Here is a 13,963-nt window from a genome sequence, read left to right on the forward strand (position 1 = left end):
GATACCGCAATTTATTTATTCAGCCTATTGTCCTTGCATGTTGCCTTTGAAGGCGTTTGCCAGGTGCAGGTGCAGACTAATGATGTGAGCTTGGCCTAGCCAGAAGCCTGCTGCTAGAGGAAAAAGAAACCAGAAAAGCTTTTAGCAGTTGCCTGGTGCTGAGAGACAAAATGCCTTGCTGGTTTTCCCCGGCTGAGCTGAAGAGCTAGATCAGAAGCTTGTAAAAAGCAGAGTGACGTTTCCTCCTGTCTGATGATGCTCAGACCACCACCACAGAGTAACACAGACGGGATAGAGACACACTGGACAAGCGGGGCTGAAATCAAACAGACAAGGGACGGAAACCCTAGAGGGAACAGTGAACTGTCCCTGAGAATCTGTAACCTTCTTTCACCTGTGGGCACTTAAGATTCTGTACAAAGCCAGGGTCTGAAGATTCAAGTATGGTTCCTGCCAGAGGTAGAGAAAAGGCAGAGATTCGGGCATCAATGTGGATGAGTGGCTCGAGACAAAAGTGATAGTGCGTGGCCTCCAAGATTTGGTCACAGAAAGGATCGAAATGTTCTCTTGTTCTCTCTTCTGGATCACTTATTCTGCAAGAAGCCTGCTACCATGTCATGAGGACATTGAGGCGGTCCTCTGGAGAGGCTCATCGGTGAGGAACGGAGGCCACTTTCCAGAAAGCCAGTGAGGGACAAAGGCCTGTTGCCACAACCGTATGTGGGAGCTGTCTTACCAGCAGATCCTCCAGATCTCATCAGACCTAAGATGACTGAACTTCTGGCCAAAAGCTGCTCTGCACCGTCCCGAGAAACCCCAAGCCAGAATCACCCAGTTAAGCTGCTCCTTTTTCTGGCCTGCAAAAATTATATGAGATAATGCTTATAGATGCTTCAAGCTGATACATTTTGGGGTCATTTCTTACACAGCAATAGATAATGGATAGAATAACTCAGTATAATCCGTGGTGCTAGAAGTACTTGTGGTAGGTAAGGAGGCTTTGTGGAGTCTTTGCAAAGTCAAAGAAAGTCACGGTACAGTCTCAAAAGGATCTTGAATAAGGCCATACTACCTTCAGCAGAGAACTGGTCATTGTTGGAATGGCTACTGCATCCATCCTACTACTGAGAGCCTGACCCACGAACAAGTAACTTTGACCAGTTACTCATCACGAGCTGAGTACTATCAGCCCCACCAAGCAATAGTGTTGGGTAGGCAGAGCAGCAACCTAGTTCATGATGGAAATGGTACATTTGGGATCAGATTTAAGCTGCTGGCCCGTAAGTTGCATAAGCAATATTAATTTTGAATTAGATTGCAATAAATTAGATATTATAATATCCAGGTTAACAACTAAAAGAATTGTAAAAGAACGTGTAGCCTGATATTTTATTTTGAATCCCACAATCACTAAAAAGGATGAAGAAATTATTCCAATTACAAAACTATAGCTAGCAAATTTTATATAATCTCCTTTTTAAAGAACTAATGGAAATATGCATCCTTTGTATGAAGAAAAAGATTTGCTTTAAAATGCACTTCTCAGTATTTTATATTCAGTAATGAAGGGCTACTGAGTGGCTGTGATTTGCAAATACTATATTAAATACCGTTTGGGGAGAAACACAAAATAGAAGAAATGATCCTTACTGAAGTGACCTAAATCTCTACAAAATGGAACATACAATTGAGAGGTTGTTTTAAATTCTTTGTTTTAAGCAACAGAGAATCACTGAAGCTGACTCAAGTGAAAGTATATTTCAGATCCTTCAGGAGCTCTCATGACCGGGAAACCGAAAACACTGATTTACAGATCTATATAGGGGAGCGGCTAAAAGCTGGGGCTCTGGAATTGGACCTAGCTTAGCTCTTCACTTACTAGTTGTCACTTGGACGAGTTAGCTAACTTCTCTAAGCTTTCATTTCCTCTTATTTAAAATGGTCATCATAGTTAACTCATAAAATTTCAAGGATTAAGTTAGACGACGGATGTGAAGTGTTAGGTGGGGCAGCTTTCTTGAAGTCAGCGCTTGAGAGATGTCAGCTAATACTGTTGTTCTCATCCTCAGAGCGGCTGTGCCCTTTAGGAGCTATACATGATGTCACAGAATGAACATTCGTGTCCCCGCCCCCAAAAACCTGATATTGAAATCTAACCTTCAACATGATGGTATCTGGACGTGGGGCTTTTGGGACGTAATTAGGTCATGAGAGTAGAGCCCTCACGAAGGGGATTAATGCCTTTTTAAGAGGCCACAGAGCTGGCTACCCTCTTTCCACCATGTGAGGACAGAGCAAGAAGATGGCCCTCTGTAGACAGGAAGAGGGTCTTCACCAAAAACTCGACCATGATCTCACCTAGCCTCCAGAACTATGAGAAGTACATGTTTATTATTTAAGCCACTCTAGTTCATAAATTTGTTAGCTGCCCAATATAAGATACCTAGCGTATTAGTCAGGATTCTCCACAAAAACTCAACTGATAGAGTATATGCATAGAAAGAGAGAGTGATTTATTTTAAGGAATTGGCTCATGCCATTTTGGGGGCTGGCAAATACTAAACTTGTAAGGCAGGCCAAGGCAGATTGGAAATTAAAGAATGAGTTGATGTTGCAGTCTTGAGTCCGAAATCTGCAGGGCAGGCCAGCAAGCTGGCAGACCTTTGTTGGGATTTATTTTGGTCTGCAGTGTTGGTGCTTCCATGTTGTCAGTTTCTTTGGCATCATGACTGGGATATATGAGGTGCAAAAAAAACCCAAAACCAAAACCAAAAACCCCTCGGAGAGCAAACGAAATGTCATTGCCTGGATCCTGAGGTCACAGGCAGTCTGCCTCTTTTTCCATCTTACAGAGTCGTCTTCTCTTTGTTTGATACATAATGTCCAGGGATTGTAGTTTTACTTAGCAGAAGGAATAGAGAAAAGTATGTCTATTCTGCTTCCCAGCAGCAGAAGTGTTCAGATTATTTTTTTAAGGATTTTATTTATTGAGAGCGAGAGCACAAGCTGGTGGGAGGGGCAAAGGGAGAGGGAGAAGACTCCTCCCTGCTGAGCAGGGAGCCCACGCAGGGCTGGATCCCAGCACTGCGAGATCACGACCTGAGCCAAGGGCAGACGCTTAAGTGAGCCACCCAGGAGCCCCAAGAGAAGTTTCTTGATAGCATATTGAAAATAATTCAACATGGCTAAAACCAAAATGAACCGGATGACCACCTATTTTGATGGTATTATAATGGAAACATCTATTTGAGATTATGTATGACGAAGGAAGGGATTCTAATCAGAACCAACCTCATTGTCTCTTAAACTCCGTTTTCCGACCACCTCTTCCCCGAAATATATCGGTGGGAAACTGAAATGTTGACGCGCCTTACCCCCGAAGTCCTCTTCATGCACTGGCGGTTACAGAGGTAACCCGATTCCTGTCCGCATTCCCTTCAACGAAGGAAAGAAGTTCCTCTCCATTGCCACACCTCTCGGTTTTCCTATTTCCTCCTGCTTTTTCATAACCCTCTATGGTATCTGAAGACAGGCATCATAATCATAACACAAAACGGCGGTAACACGAATAAAAAAAAAAAGCACTGAAAAACCAGATAACGCACATAAAAACACTGGTGGGAGAGGGCAGCCTAGGAGGACGATCTTACTCGGCAAAGAGGAACGTCTCTCAGCGCGTGGATGAGGTACCTTGACCGGTGAGGAGGCTTGTACGCCTGACACGTCCAGGTGCAGTGTGCCTGCTGACTTCCTGCCCGGCCGAGCCTTCCCACTGCGCATGCTCACGCGGGCCGGCGTGCCAGAGGGCCTGCGGGAGCGGTGGTGTGGGGCCGGGGCAAAAGTCGCTGAGTGGAAGGAAGAGGAGAACCAGGGAAACAGAAGAACAGCATCGTGACGTGAGGTGGGAATCGCAGTCATTCTGATTCGCGACTGTACACACGAGAATACTTCTTTCGTTCACTAGTATTTGCTGAATTCCCTAAAATGATATTTGCCATCCCTCGACAGCAATAAACGAGGAAACAAGATGTGGAGTTGGTTATATCAGTAGGCACGATTTATTTTACAATCATCACAAGAAACTCTGAAACACAGTGCCGTCTTCGGCGATCGGGCCCTAGCTCCGCTTCCGCACCGCATATGCTAAAACCTGGGGCCAGCACATTCTAAACGTGACAGTCATAAATCAGCTTCTGGGCAGGAAGGGGCCCATGTAAAGCTGACAGGAAGAAAAAAGCCTTTCAAGTGGAATACGGCCCGTGAATTGTTTTTATAACGGGGGACACACTAAGGTTAGCCATTATTTCATCAGAAATTTCATGAAACATCCTTTTCAGTGCACATGCTGAGAGAACCGTGGCTATGCCTTAGTTCTGACATTTCTGAAGGTACAGATACTGTAGATAAAACGTCACTGCAGGAACTGTATCAAGTTCAGACAGCTCAGGATCATTTTTCTATAAAACTACAATGCGCTGGACTGTGACAGAGCCTGTAACATACAACTTTTCTTCATTTCACTGCATCTAAATAAGTAGGACTTCACTATTATAAATGCTATTTATATGCATCTTATTCACATATAAGTTATGATTCGTTTAACTACCCATCTCGGTGGCTAGAAAATTCTTCTTTCCTGAAAATCTCTCTCCTACACCTGTTCTGCTTGCCCCTTTGTTCCCCAGAGCCTACATTTCTTCTTTAAGGAAATTTCTTCTGCTTTGAGAACAATTGCTAGGAAGCTGGCCTCAGGGAATTAAAACGTTTCTGTGATACTCTGAAATACAAATTTTTCCCTTGGAGGATCTGTCCAGTTACAGTAGAGAAATCACTAGGAGCTCAGGGCATGGCAGACGGAGCTTTGCTTGAAGGCATCTATTCTAGGAAACACGGAATCCTGCCCCAGTCCCATGCGGGTGTCCAGAGGCAGTGAGGACACAGTTGCATGAACTCGCCGGCTAGCTGCCGGGGCCCGGCCGGTCCGCGCTGCCACCTGCTCCGGCCTCACTCCTCAGACTCCTGCGGACCAGCAGGGGCACCCTGTAAGCCGTCCAGCCCGGCGCCACTCCGAGAACATTCTTTCTCCCCTTCCACAGACGCCTTAGGGTGACAATCCCCTTGGGAGATTTCTGCCTCGGCCTCCAGCTGCTCTTCACTAACACAATTAGAATTGACATCACGTCTGCCATCTGATAAAAAGAAAAAAGAAAAAAAAAAGGTCATTTCGTTGCTCCTACCGTGTGTCAGTCTCTCTTCTGAAGGCTTTCCGTGTATTAAGTTACTGCATCCTCGCAAGAGCCCCGTGAGGTAAATCGTGATTTTTACAAATGGGGAAACTGAGAAGAGAAGGCTTTGGCAACTTCCTTCACAGCCAGTGCACTGCAGAACCAGGATGTGGACGCACGCCTCTGGCTCCGCAGCCAGGCTTTGAAATCGAAATGCTTGTCTGGGACCTGCCTTCGAAGACAGCTTTGCCACCAACGAGCTGGAGGTCTTTGGGTAGGTAGCGGGCTGCGCAGGGTGGTTTCCTTAAGTGTAAAGTGGGGGATCACAAAGCCTAGCCCAGCTGCTGGAGAATCAAGGTGCTGTGACATTTAGAAGAGTGTGCGGCACCTGCTGCTGCTGACCAACCGGAATTCCCACTCTCCTGACAACTTTACTCTCTCCCTCACTTGGTAGCAGGACCAGCTGTTAGCCTCTGTCCACAACACGCAGGATACCAAAGTTCAGTCCGGACAACAGGAGAAGCCATGGCAGTCAGAAAGCCTGACGAGTCTCTTATAAATTTATTTATACACATTAAATTTTGTACAAATCGTTCAATCCTACTCCTAGTGTTTCTCAAGCAGGTGGTAAAGGCAATGCAGTCTTCTGAGGGGTGGAGGTTGAAGTGTTTTGTATCAGTCAGCAGGGCAACTTTTTCTAACTAGATCATGCCTCAGAACATACGATATATTCTCAGGGGTGGGGCGCAGGAGTGGAGGTGGTTTCCACTATAGTCTGTGAATCACTGCTGAAGCGACTCACTGTTTCTGATGAAAATGAGTCATATACCTCATGAGGGAGGGAGAGACAAAGTACCATGGAATTCAGTGCCCAGATACTGAGAGACACCTAATCTGTACATTAGAGCTGCAATCTAATCTGTAATTTATAAATTTACTCTGTAATTTCACCTACAGCTTTGTACTTTAATTTAAAAAATTAAAGGTTCCCAACCTTAAAATCTTCGGGTAGTCATTAGGGGAAATTTAATGACTTCCTTAGTCAAAGACCTTAACATCCCTTGTGAGCCGAGTACAAGTGAACACTCATTTAGAGTCCCATCGTTGCAGTGCATTCTCGTGAGTCAGAATGTAGAATACGCAATAAACTATATTCCTTAGAATTCTATACCTGTCTGTTTTCCAGGAACTTCTAGGCTAATCATATTCTATACGTTATCCCAACAACCCCAAATAGGGACACATTTAAATGTGATTCTTATTATTGGTCAACTCCAAGTTTCCTTGGCCCCCAGAGAACACCCATTTCCTTGGTGCCTGTCTTAGTATCATTAATAATATCATTCCTCTGCCCAATGAGAAGCAGTATGAGCTCGCTTTTTATATACATACTGTTTTCCTCTTCATTCTTTTCTTTGGCAGCTTCCAATTGTTGTTTTTCATAAATGTCCTTTAGATCCTTACAGATTTTCTTGTGGGCAAACCAGTGTGTTTTCTGGCAGGTTTGATCACAATATATAACCTGAAAACAATTGTAGGTTTACTTCATTTCAAGAGCTGTGATTGCATGATAGTCCAACTATGACATTAAACCAAGAACTATTGTGAAAAGGTTGTTTCCTATGCTTTCCTTTATTTTTACTTAAGATTTATTTATTTTAAGAGAGAGAGAGCAGGGGTGGTGGTGGGCAGAGGAAGACAGAGTCCCAAGCTGATTCCACACTGAGTGTGGAGCCCAACTCAGGGCTTGATTCTGTGATCCTGAGATGACAACCTGAGCCGAAACCAAGAGTCGGATGCCCAACCGAATGCACCACCCAGGCGCCCCTATGCTTTCTTTTAAAACCATGGTGGGCACTAATTTATATTTGTAATGTTTAGCTTATCCTTTATGACAATAGATATATATTAAACAGTCTACCAAAGACTCTAACAAATGATTTATGAAGAACCTACCATGTGTCAGGATTGTACAGTGACTAGGAAGATATAGTTGTCTCAGAGGAAACTAAGGTTGAGAAAGAGCTGGACAGAGCAGCACGGAGCGAGGCAGATACCCAACGACATGATTCACATCCTAGTACAGGTCGTAACAGCAACAGGACCACAGAGGAAGCGGTGACTCACTCTATATGAAGGGAGTCAGTCAACAGAGAAATGGGAAGGAAGCATTCCAAGCAGAGAAATTATCTTGTACACAAATGCAAGAAAGGAAGTGAATTATATGTTTGAGGACAGCAAAACGTTTGTGTAAATGGAGCTTAGATTTTTGCAAGATTATATGCCAAGCCCTGTGCTAAGCCCTTATATATAGAGGACACCTATTTGTAGGTGTAGATTGTTTCATTGGTCCTGATTCTTTATTTTTCCCTTCATGTGTACACTTTCTCATGTGATTTCAAAGTTCTTTTCACTGAAGGGAAGGAGAATTCACTTTAAGTTTGGCCATGTGACTTGTTTTGGCCAAAGGAATGTGAGAGCACGACAATTTCAAGACTAGACTTCAAGGGACCTCGTGTGTTTCTACTTGTCCCCTTTTACCTCTGCCATCATTATTAGAATGGCTCAGCCTGGCCTGCTGGTCCAAGGAGGATAAGAGACACATGAAAGAGAAGGTGCCCTGGGTAACCCTAGTCAACCGCTAACATGGGAAATTAGCAAATGGTTGTTGTTTTAAGTGTTTTACAGGCAGAGTCAGTTAACCAATGTAGGTGGTCTCAATGAATTCTCACAAGCTAACCCCATGTCACATACAAGGAAACTGAGGTTCAAAGAAGTAAGTAATTAAAGGAGATGAAGGTGGAGAAGCAGGTTAAAGCAAAATGTGATGGGTACTATTAATATGCTGAAGAATTCCAACCTTAAAAACAATGGGAAATTAATATAATTAAATTAATTAATTAATATAACTTAAAGGGTAAAGTGAATGTACAGATGAATGCTTGTGCGTAATACCTGTGAGAAGATACGCCCTTTACAAAGATCATGCCGGCAGAAATGGGGCGTAGAGTCCGGAAGAGCGTAAAGATTGGTGGCAGTAACAAGGAAGTTGGAGTTTTACAAGGAAGAGATGGTGAAGAGATTGTAGTGCAAGCCACCATCAGAAGATTTAAGATGGCATACTTATGAACTGTCCTGTTCTAGGCTCTCATGTCCGCACCAGCTGCAATGCCTTACGGCATTCATTCATTCACTCATATTCTTTCTTTCTTGGGGGTGGTCTGCACAGAAGCTGGGGTAGCCTGGAAGTTTGACAGAAGCTACACCACAGAACTACACAGAACTACAGTTATCCCGTACTGCTCTTTCAAAATTACTTTTGAGTATTAGATATGTGGAATTAGACTTTATATTAGAATGTATTAGAAAACTAATGTCAACCATGATATTTAGAGAATGTTAAAAGTCAATTAGCAAATTGGATATGAAATCTAAACCAGATCAACAGACTTCAAAGAACTTCACTCTTACCATCTTGCAGACGGAACATCTTTTACTTGCTCCCTTTTCTCCACAGGTAGTGCAAAATTCCACATCCACAAAACCCACCTGACCAGTGATGGCTTGGGTAAGTACAGAGAATGCGGTGGGATCAGAACCCTAGAGCAGGTATGAAGAAGAGGAAAACACACTTTAAAATCACCGTGGAAAGACTACAGAGATGACACTCCATGAACAGTGTTGTCTAGAAGCAGGCACACAGGGACAAAGGCATTAAAAGGCTGGCGGTGACCCAGGCTTCATCTATGTCACCTTACAAGAGCATGGCTGCTACCATGAACTACGGCTTCAGAAAAGAATTGAGGGCACAGCTGAATAACGACATGGAATCTTTCTTGTCACTGTTGGGTGGCAAGAACTCTTTCTGGTTATACAAAATCTCATCATCTACTTTGTTAAGTAAGAATTTGCTTAGGCACCAGAGCTCTTCCCGTGGAAAGATATTCAACTTAAAAACAAACAGGATGCTTTATTCAACATATCCTATAAAATCAGAGACATTAGCTAGTCTACCAGAAGTTAAAATACATGCTGTCAAGTGATAAAGCAAAGCATCTTTTTTTTTTTAAAGGTTTTAATTATTTGTCAGAGAGAGAGAGAGCACAAGCAGAGGGAGGCATAGAGGGCGAAGCAGGCTCCTCGCTCAGCAAGGAGCCTGATGTGGGACTCGATCCCAGGACCCCGGGATCATGACCTGAACTGAAGGCAGACGCTTAAGGGACTAAGTGACCCAGGCGTCCCACAGCACCTTTAATAGTATACTCTGTTACAATGCTGACGCAACACTTCTTAAATGTAGCCATGCCTCACACTTCCTGCTGAGCTCTGTGACAGGGAGAAGCCAGAGATCCACAGGAGGCAGAGGGAACCGAAACCTCTACAGGAGGCCCCGGGCATCAGCGCTGTCGGAAAGTGCCACAGGTGATCCTCCTGGCAGCCAACCCTGAGACTTACCCCGTGACAGGAAATAGTTAGTATTGCTTCAGTGACTTGTGAACTTGTGAGTTTAACAAAACCCATTAGGAAGTAAACACTGGCTTCCTGGGACGTTCACAACCACAGGTACTCCAGATAAATGAAGTTTTCCAGAGAGAATACGTAACTCTTAAAGAACAAAAATTTTTAAAGAGAGAAAATTGTCTAAGATGCATTACATCCTATCTTCTCTCTATTAATAAACCTTTGCTCAATGACTCAGATCACTAAGATAAACATTAACAATTATACTGCATCAACTCGAAGGACAATTATTCTATGATACAGGGCTACAATGAATCATTCGTTCAACCCCACACTGGTCTGCTCTGACTTTTCTGTAAGTACTCTGAGCTATTTTTAGTTTTGCTGTTTTCCCCTTTGAAGGTGGGATGTTGGCTACCACTTGTTAGTGCTGAAAACACCCCACGGCAGGCAGTGCTAGTTGCTTCTCTAATGTCTATTCCCCCAACTTCTGCAATAAGAGAAGCATAACTTCATTCAGAGTAGCAGAGCCTAGACCAGCCATAACCGCTCACTTCCCCAGACAACCTGTGAAGCTAAGAGTGGTCACATTGCACAGGCAGCGTGTTTCTGGGAGAGCTCGTGTTGGCCAGCTAGAAACCCCTTTCCTTTTCTTGCCTTCCTGGGATAAAAATGTGACCTTGGAGGAAGAGCATCCGATGCATGGCAGCCACAAGGTCATAAGCATGTGTAAGATAATCTATATGGCTAAAGAATATTGGGTGGAAAAATGGGAATCCATTTTTGAGCCACTGTGACGGATCTGGTCTGCCTACCTTTGTGCTTCTGAGTATATGGGAATGAATAACCCTATTGATTTAATTCACGGTTAATTGGAATTTAATATGTGTACCAAAACACATTCATAATTGATGACTACCCTCATAATTTGCTAACTTTAATCTTCCAAAAGCTCAAATACCAAATAGCCAAGTATATTAAAAAATAAGGGTAAAAATCTCTACATGAAATCATGGAGAACTCCCAAGGATAAATCAATACATGAATTCATGAAATCATCTTGTGTCTTCAGGTCCTTCTGATTTCATGACTCTGAATAGATGATGTCTTAATGTATGAAGAAGCACTAATAACCCACCTGTCCTCATTTCTCACACTGAGAAGGATGGGACAGCCTAGAGAAGGCAGAGAAGAACCAACATTGCCAGAGGGCAGGAGGAAGCCATGGATGGGACTAGTGTCAGGATCAAGTTCTTACCCAATAGACAAAGGCCAATAAAGGATTTGACTGAAATGTATAAAAGCATGACTGGTGTAGATACAGTGAACACAAATGCGCTCAAAACAGGAAAGTCAGGGAGTATCTTCTGAAATACCACTTAAATAAATATATGATAAAGGGGCAATAAATAATTTAAAGAACAGAGAATAACGTTAAAATTTGCTTCCTATAGCTGGGAAGTATAAATGGAATTTTGTTAAGTATGGAACATTTATAATCAGAGGCATTAAGGTAGAATATGAGAAGCTGGGACATACTTCGAGATTTTTATCAGGACAAACAATGAGCTTCCCCATGACTCATCCTTTCACATCCCCACTGACCAGAAATCATCAACCTAGACAATCAATTCCTACTTCCATCTAGTGCCCAACTTTGTACTGGTTTTTCACGAGCTGCAAGTGTATATGTGTGTATCTATATTATATAGCAAGTGTACCCACGTTTACAGGTTTCACAGAGGTCTTTAAAATGTAATTTTCTATATAACCATCTACATTCCAACATAGGGAAATACTATTTCTTAAACCATGAGCTACATAAAAATGAAAAAAAGAGGATCAAGAGAGGGGAAACGGACGAACAGAAACAGGGTTAACAGGTATACCTATCGCCATGTCTGTTCCTGAAAACTGTCTAAAATAACAAATAATTATTTCTCTATTAAATAAATAAATTATTAATAATGCTGAAGAGAACTTGCCTCTAATTGTACAAAATATGGTAATCAGGTCTTACTGGTAGAGTTAACTTAGTTATGAGGAGCCTTACAATTTCAACAGGAGCAATGCTTCGCACCAGCTGCTGGAGGAGTGTGGCTTCACAGTAAGGAAATTTTCTGATACTTTCTCTTATGATCTTTTCTTGATATACCGGAAAGCCATCTGAAGCGCGGCCTTTTAACAAGCTAAAAGATATTTTTAAAAAAGTAACTGGAGTTGAATCTCTAAGCATTTTCTCCCAGATGAACCCATGAACTTTTAGTAGTTTCTGTGCTACTGAGGATTTTTATTGTCTCTTCCAATCATGACGACAGACTTAACTCAAACTGCTCTTCTACCTGTACATTAGGCTAGCCCTTATCAGGTTTATGGTTCCTGGGAGGTATTTATAAAAGGGACCCCGCCATAAAACACACCAACCGCCATTATCAGAGTAGCTAGTTACTTATTACCATGCCAGTTAATTGTACAGAGTGAAAACTCTCATTAAGTTACACCCTTCTAACATAGTTCACTTTTCTTGGTAAAACTCTGGGGGAATTTGACCCCTGATGGTCTGAGGACAAAGATAACATGCAGCTCTCCCAGGCTCAGTAATGGAGATGTGCTGAGCGCCATGATGAACCCAGCACAACCACCTGCGGCCTGGCATACCCATCCTCAAGGCTGGACTGGGGCCACTTTCTCCATCTTACACACGCTACCGAAACTTCTCCAAACCTCAGATCCCTCACCTGTAAACTGGGGATAACAAAAGCATCATTGTAAAAAGTAGGAAACTGCATAATCACTCAACCTGAATATAACATTACTCTTGTTTCTTGCAGACTAATGTGAGCCCAACAACAACTGCTGCTAAAATGCTTAACTTTTTAATCCATGATGAGGCTTCATATAATAAAACATTACCCATTTGAGCGTATTTTACACATGACACAGTAGAAACGGCACCTTTTGATCAGAGTGTCCAGTTTATTCTCTCCATCTTTTAAGAAGTTAATGCATTTCTGAAAGATACAGCTGATGTAATGCATTTTCATAGCCAATACTTCATTCATGTCTCTCTGCTTCATACATTTCTCACAGATCAAATCCATCACCTTGTAGCATTTATTCAGAGCTGTTTCTTCTGCCAGCAGAGGATTCTCATTTACAAGCATCACGATCTAGAAGAAATTCCAGCAAGCTTAGAAATTCCACGAGAGACTTTTCCATACAAAAATTGGATACTTAGTTTTGGTTGATTTCAACCGATTACCGAATAAAGTCCTTCTTGGGGTCCTATGTTTACTATATTAATTCAAATTAGAATGCAAATTGCCAATGATCAAAGTTATAAAACTAATACAGAAGGACCTCGGCATCATGAAATCTCTTGAACTCTGTATATCTAAGTTATCCGGTGATCTGCCATCAAGCTAAACCAGGGTGTTAGTATGCCACTCAGAGTCATGGTTTTAGATTCTCTGTTAAAAGCACTTTTACTAAAGATAAACATGGCATATTTATATATCCTTTATATACAGAATCAAATCACCAAGCAATCACTACTTTTAGCTAACATTACTAGAATTTCACGGCTAGGAGTACTGTAATTCTCATTAATTTTTATTAATTATAAGGAAATGAGATTTTTACAGAAAGAAGTCTAAAAATAAAAGGTGTATTACTTTCCAATTAACTACATTTCTCTGTGGAAATTTTTATGATATGCTTCTAATCATCTATGGCAATGAGAATAGGTCAAAGAAGAAAGCAAAAATTAAAAGCCTTCAAAGAGGAATATTAGAGAGTTATGAAATTTAATGCATTAGGAGTCCCACACTTCTCATATAGGTACAGATTAAGTGCAAAATCAGTGTAAGGAGGAATACCTGTTTTTACTGGCTTTGTTATCGGGTAGCTGATTACCTACCTAAAGTAGGTCTGCGCAGGACAACTGTAAACATCCGTGATGACATAACAGTAACGTAAATACATGTGTAACACGGGCACAACTGTATGCACAGGGCAGAAAGTCAGTGTCTGTGAACCTATGTGTTACAGCGAGATACCTGTCCTGGGCAATGTAAATGTCAGGGAATCACGGACAGCAGATTTCATGAATTAGATCCTTTTCCTCCGACAGGAAGAAAGATCACTGGTTAACTTCTGTGAATCCCATGCCTAGTCTCCTACCTGGAAATTTAACATAGAGTAAGTGCTCTTGTGAAATTAAAATACGATTTGTACTTATTTTTGAGACTACTAGATTGATGTATAATCTAGTATTT

The 13,963-nt window shown here is 42.1% G+C and overlaps 1 protein-coding gene across 4 annotated transcripts in view; it reads right to left on the bottom strand.

Annotated features, from left to right (window-relative positions):
• Positions 1–4,030: 4,030 nt before the first annotated feature.
• Positions 4,031–13,963, bottom strand: part of ANKMY2 (ankyrin repeat and MYND domain containing 2) — a 37,718-nt gene continuing 27,785 nt past the window's right edge. For 3 of the 4 annotated variants that reach the window (XM_044386958.3, XM_044386962.3, XM_044386961.3), the window contains 6 exons: positions 12,642–12,856; positions 12,345–12,431; positions 11,740–11,875; positions 8,697–8,825; positions 6,618–6,747; positions 4,031–5,189 (listed from right to left, as the gene is read on the bottom strand). In XM_044386958.3, coding sequence (XP_044242893.1) covers positions 5,005–5,189; positions 6,618–6,747; positions 8,697–8,825; positions 11,740–11,875; positions 12,345–12,431; positions 12,642–12,856 — 882 coding nt within the window. In that variant the 3' untranslated portion in view covers positions 4,031–5,004. The remainder of the gene's footprint in view (positions 5,190–6,617; positions 6,748–8,696; positions 8,826–11,739; positions 11,876–12,344; positions 12,432–12,641; positions 12,857–13,963) is intronic. The other variant, XM_026506942.4, reaches the window with a different exon arrangement.

Source organism: Ursus arctos, unplaced genomic scaffold (assembly GCF_023065955.2).
Source record: "Ursus arctos isolate Adak ecotype North America unplaced genomic scaffold, UrsArc2.0 scaffold_3, whole genome shotgun sequence".
Taxonomy (NCBI): domain Eukaryota; kingdom Metazoa; phylum Chordata; class Mammalia; order Carnivora; family Ursidae; genus Ursus; species Ursus arctos.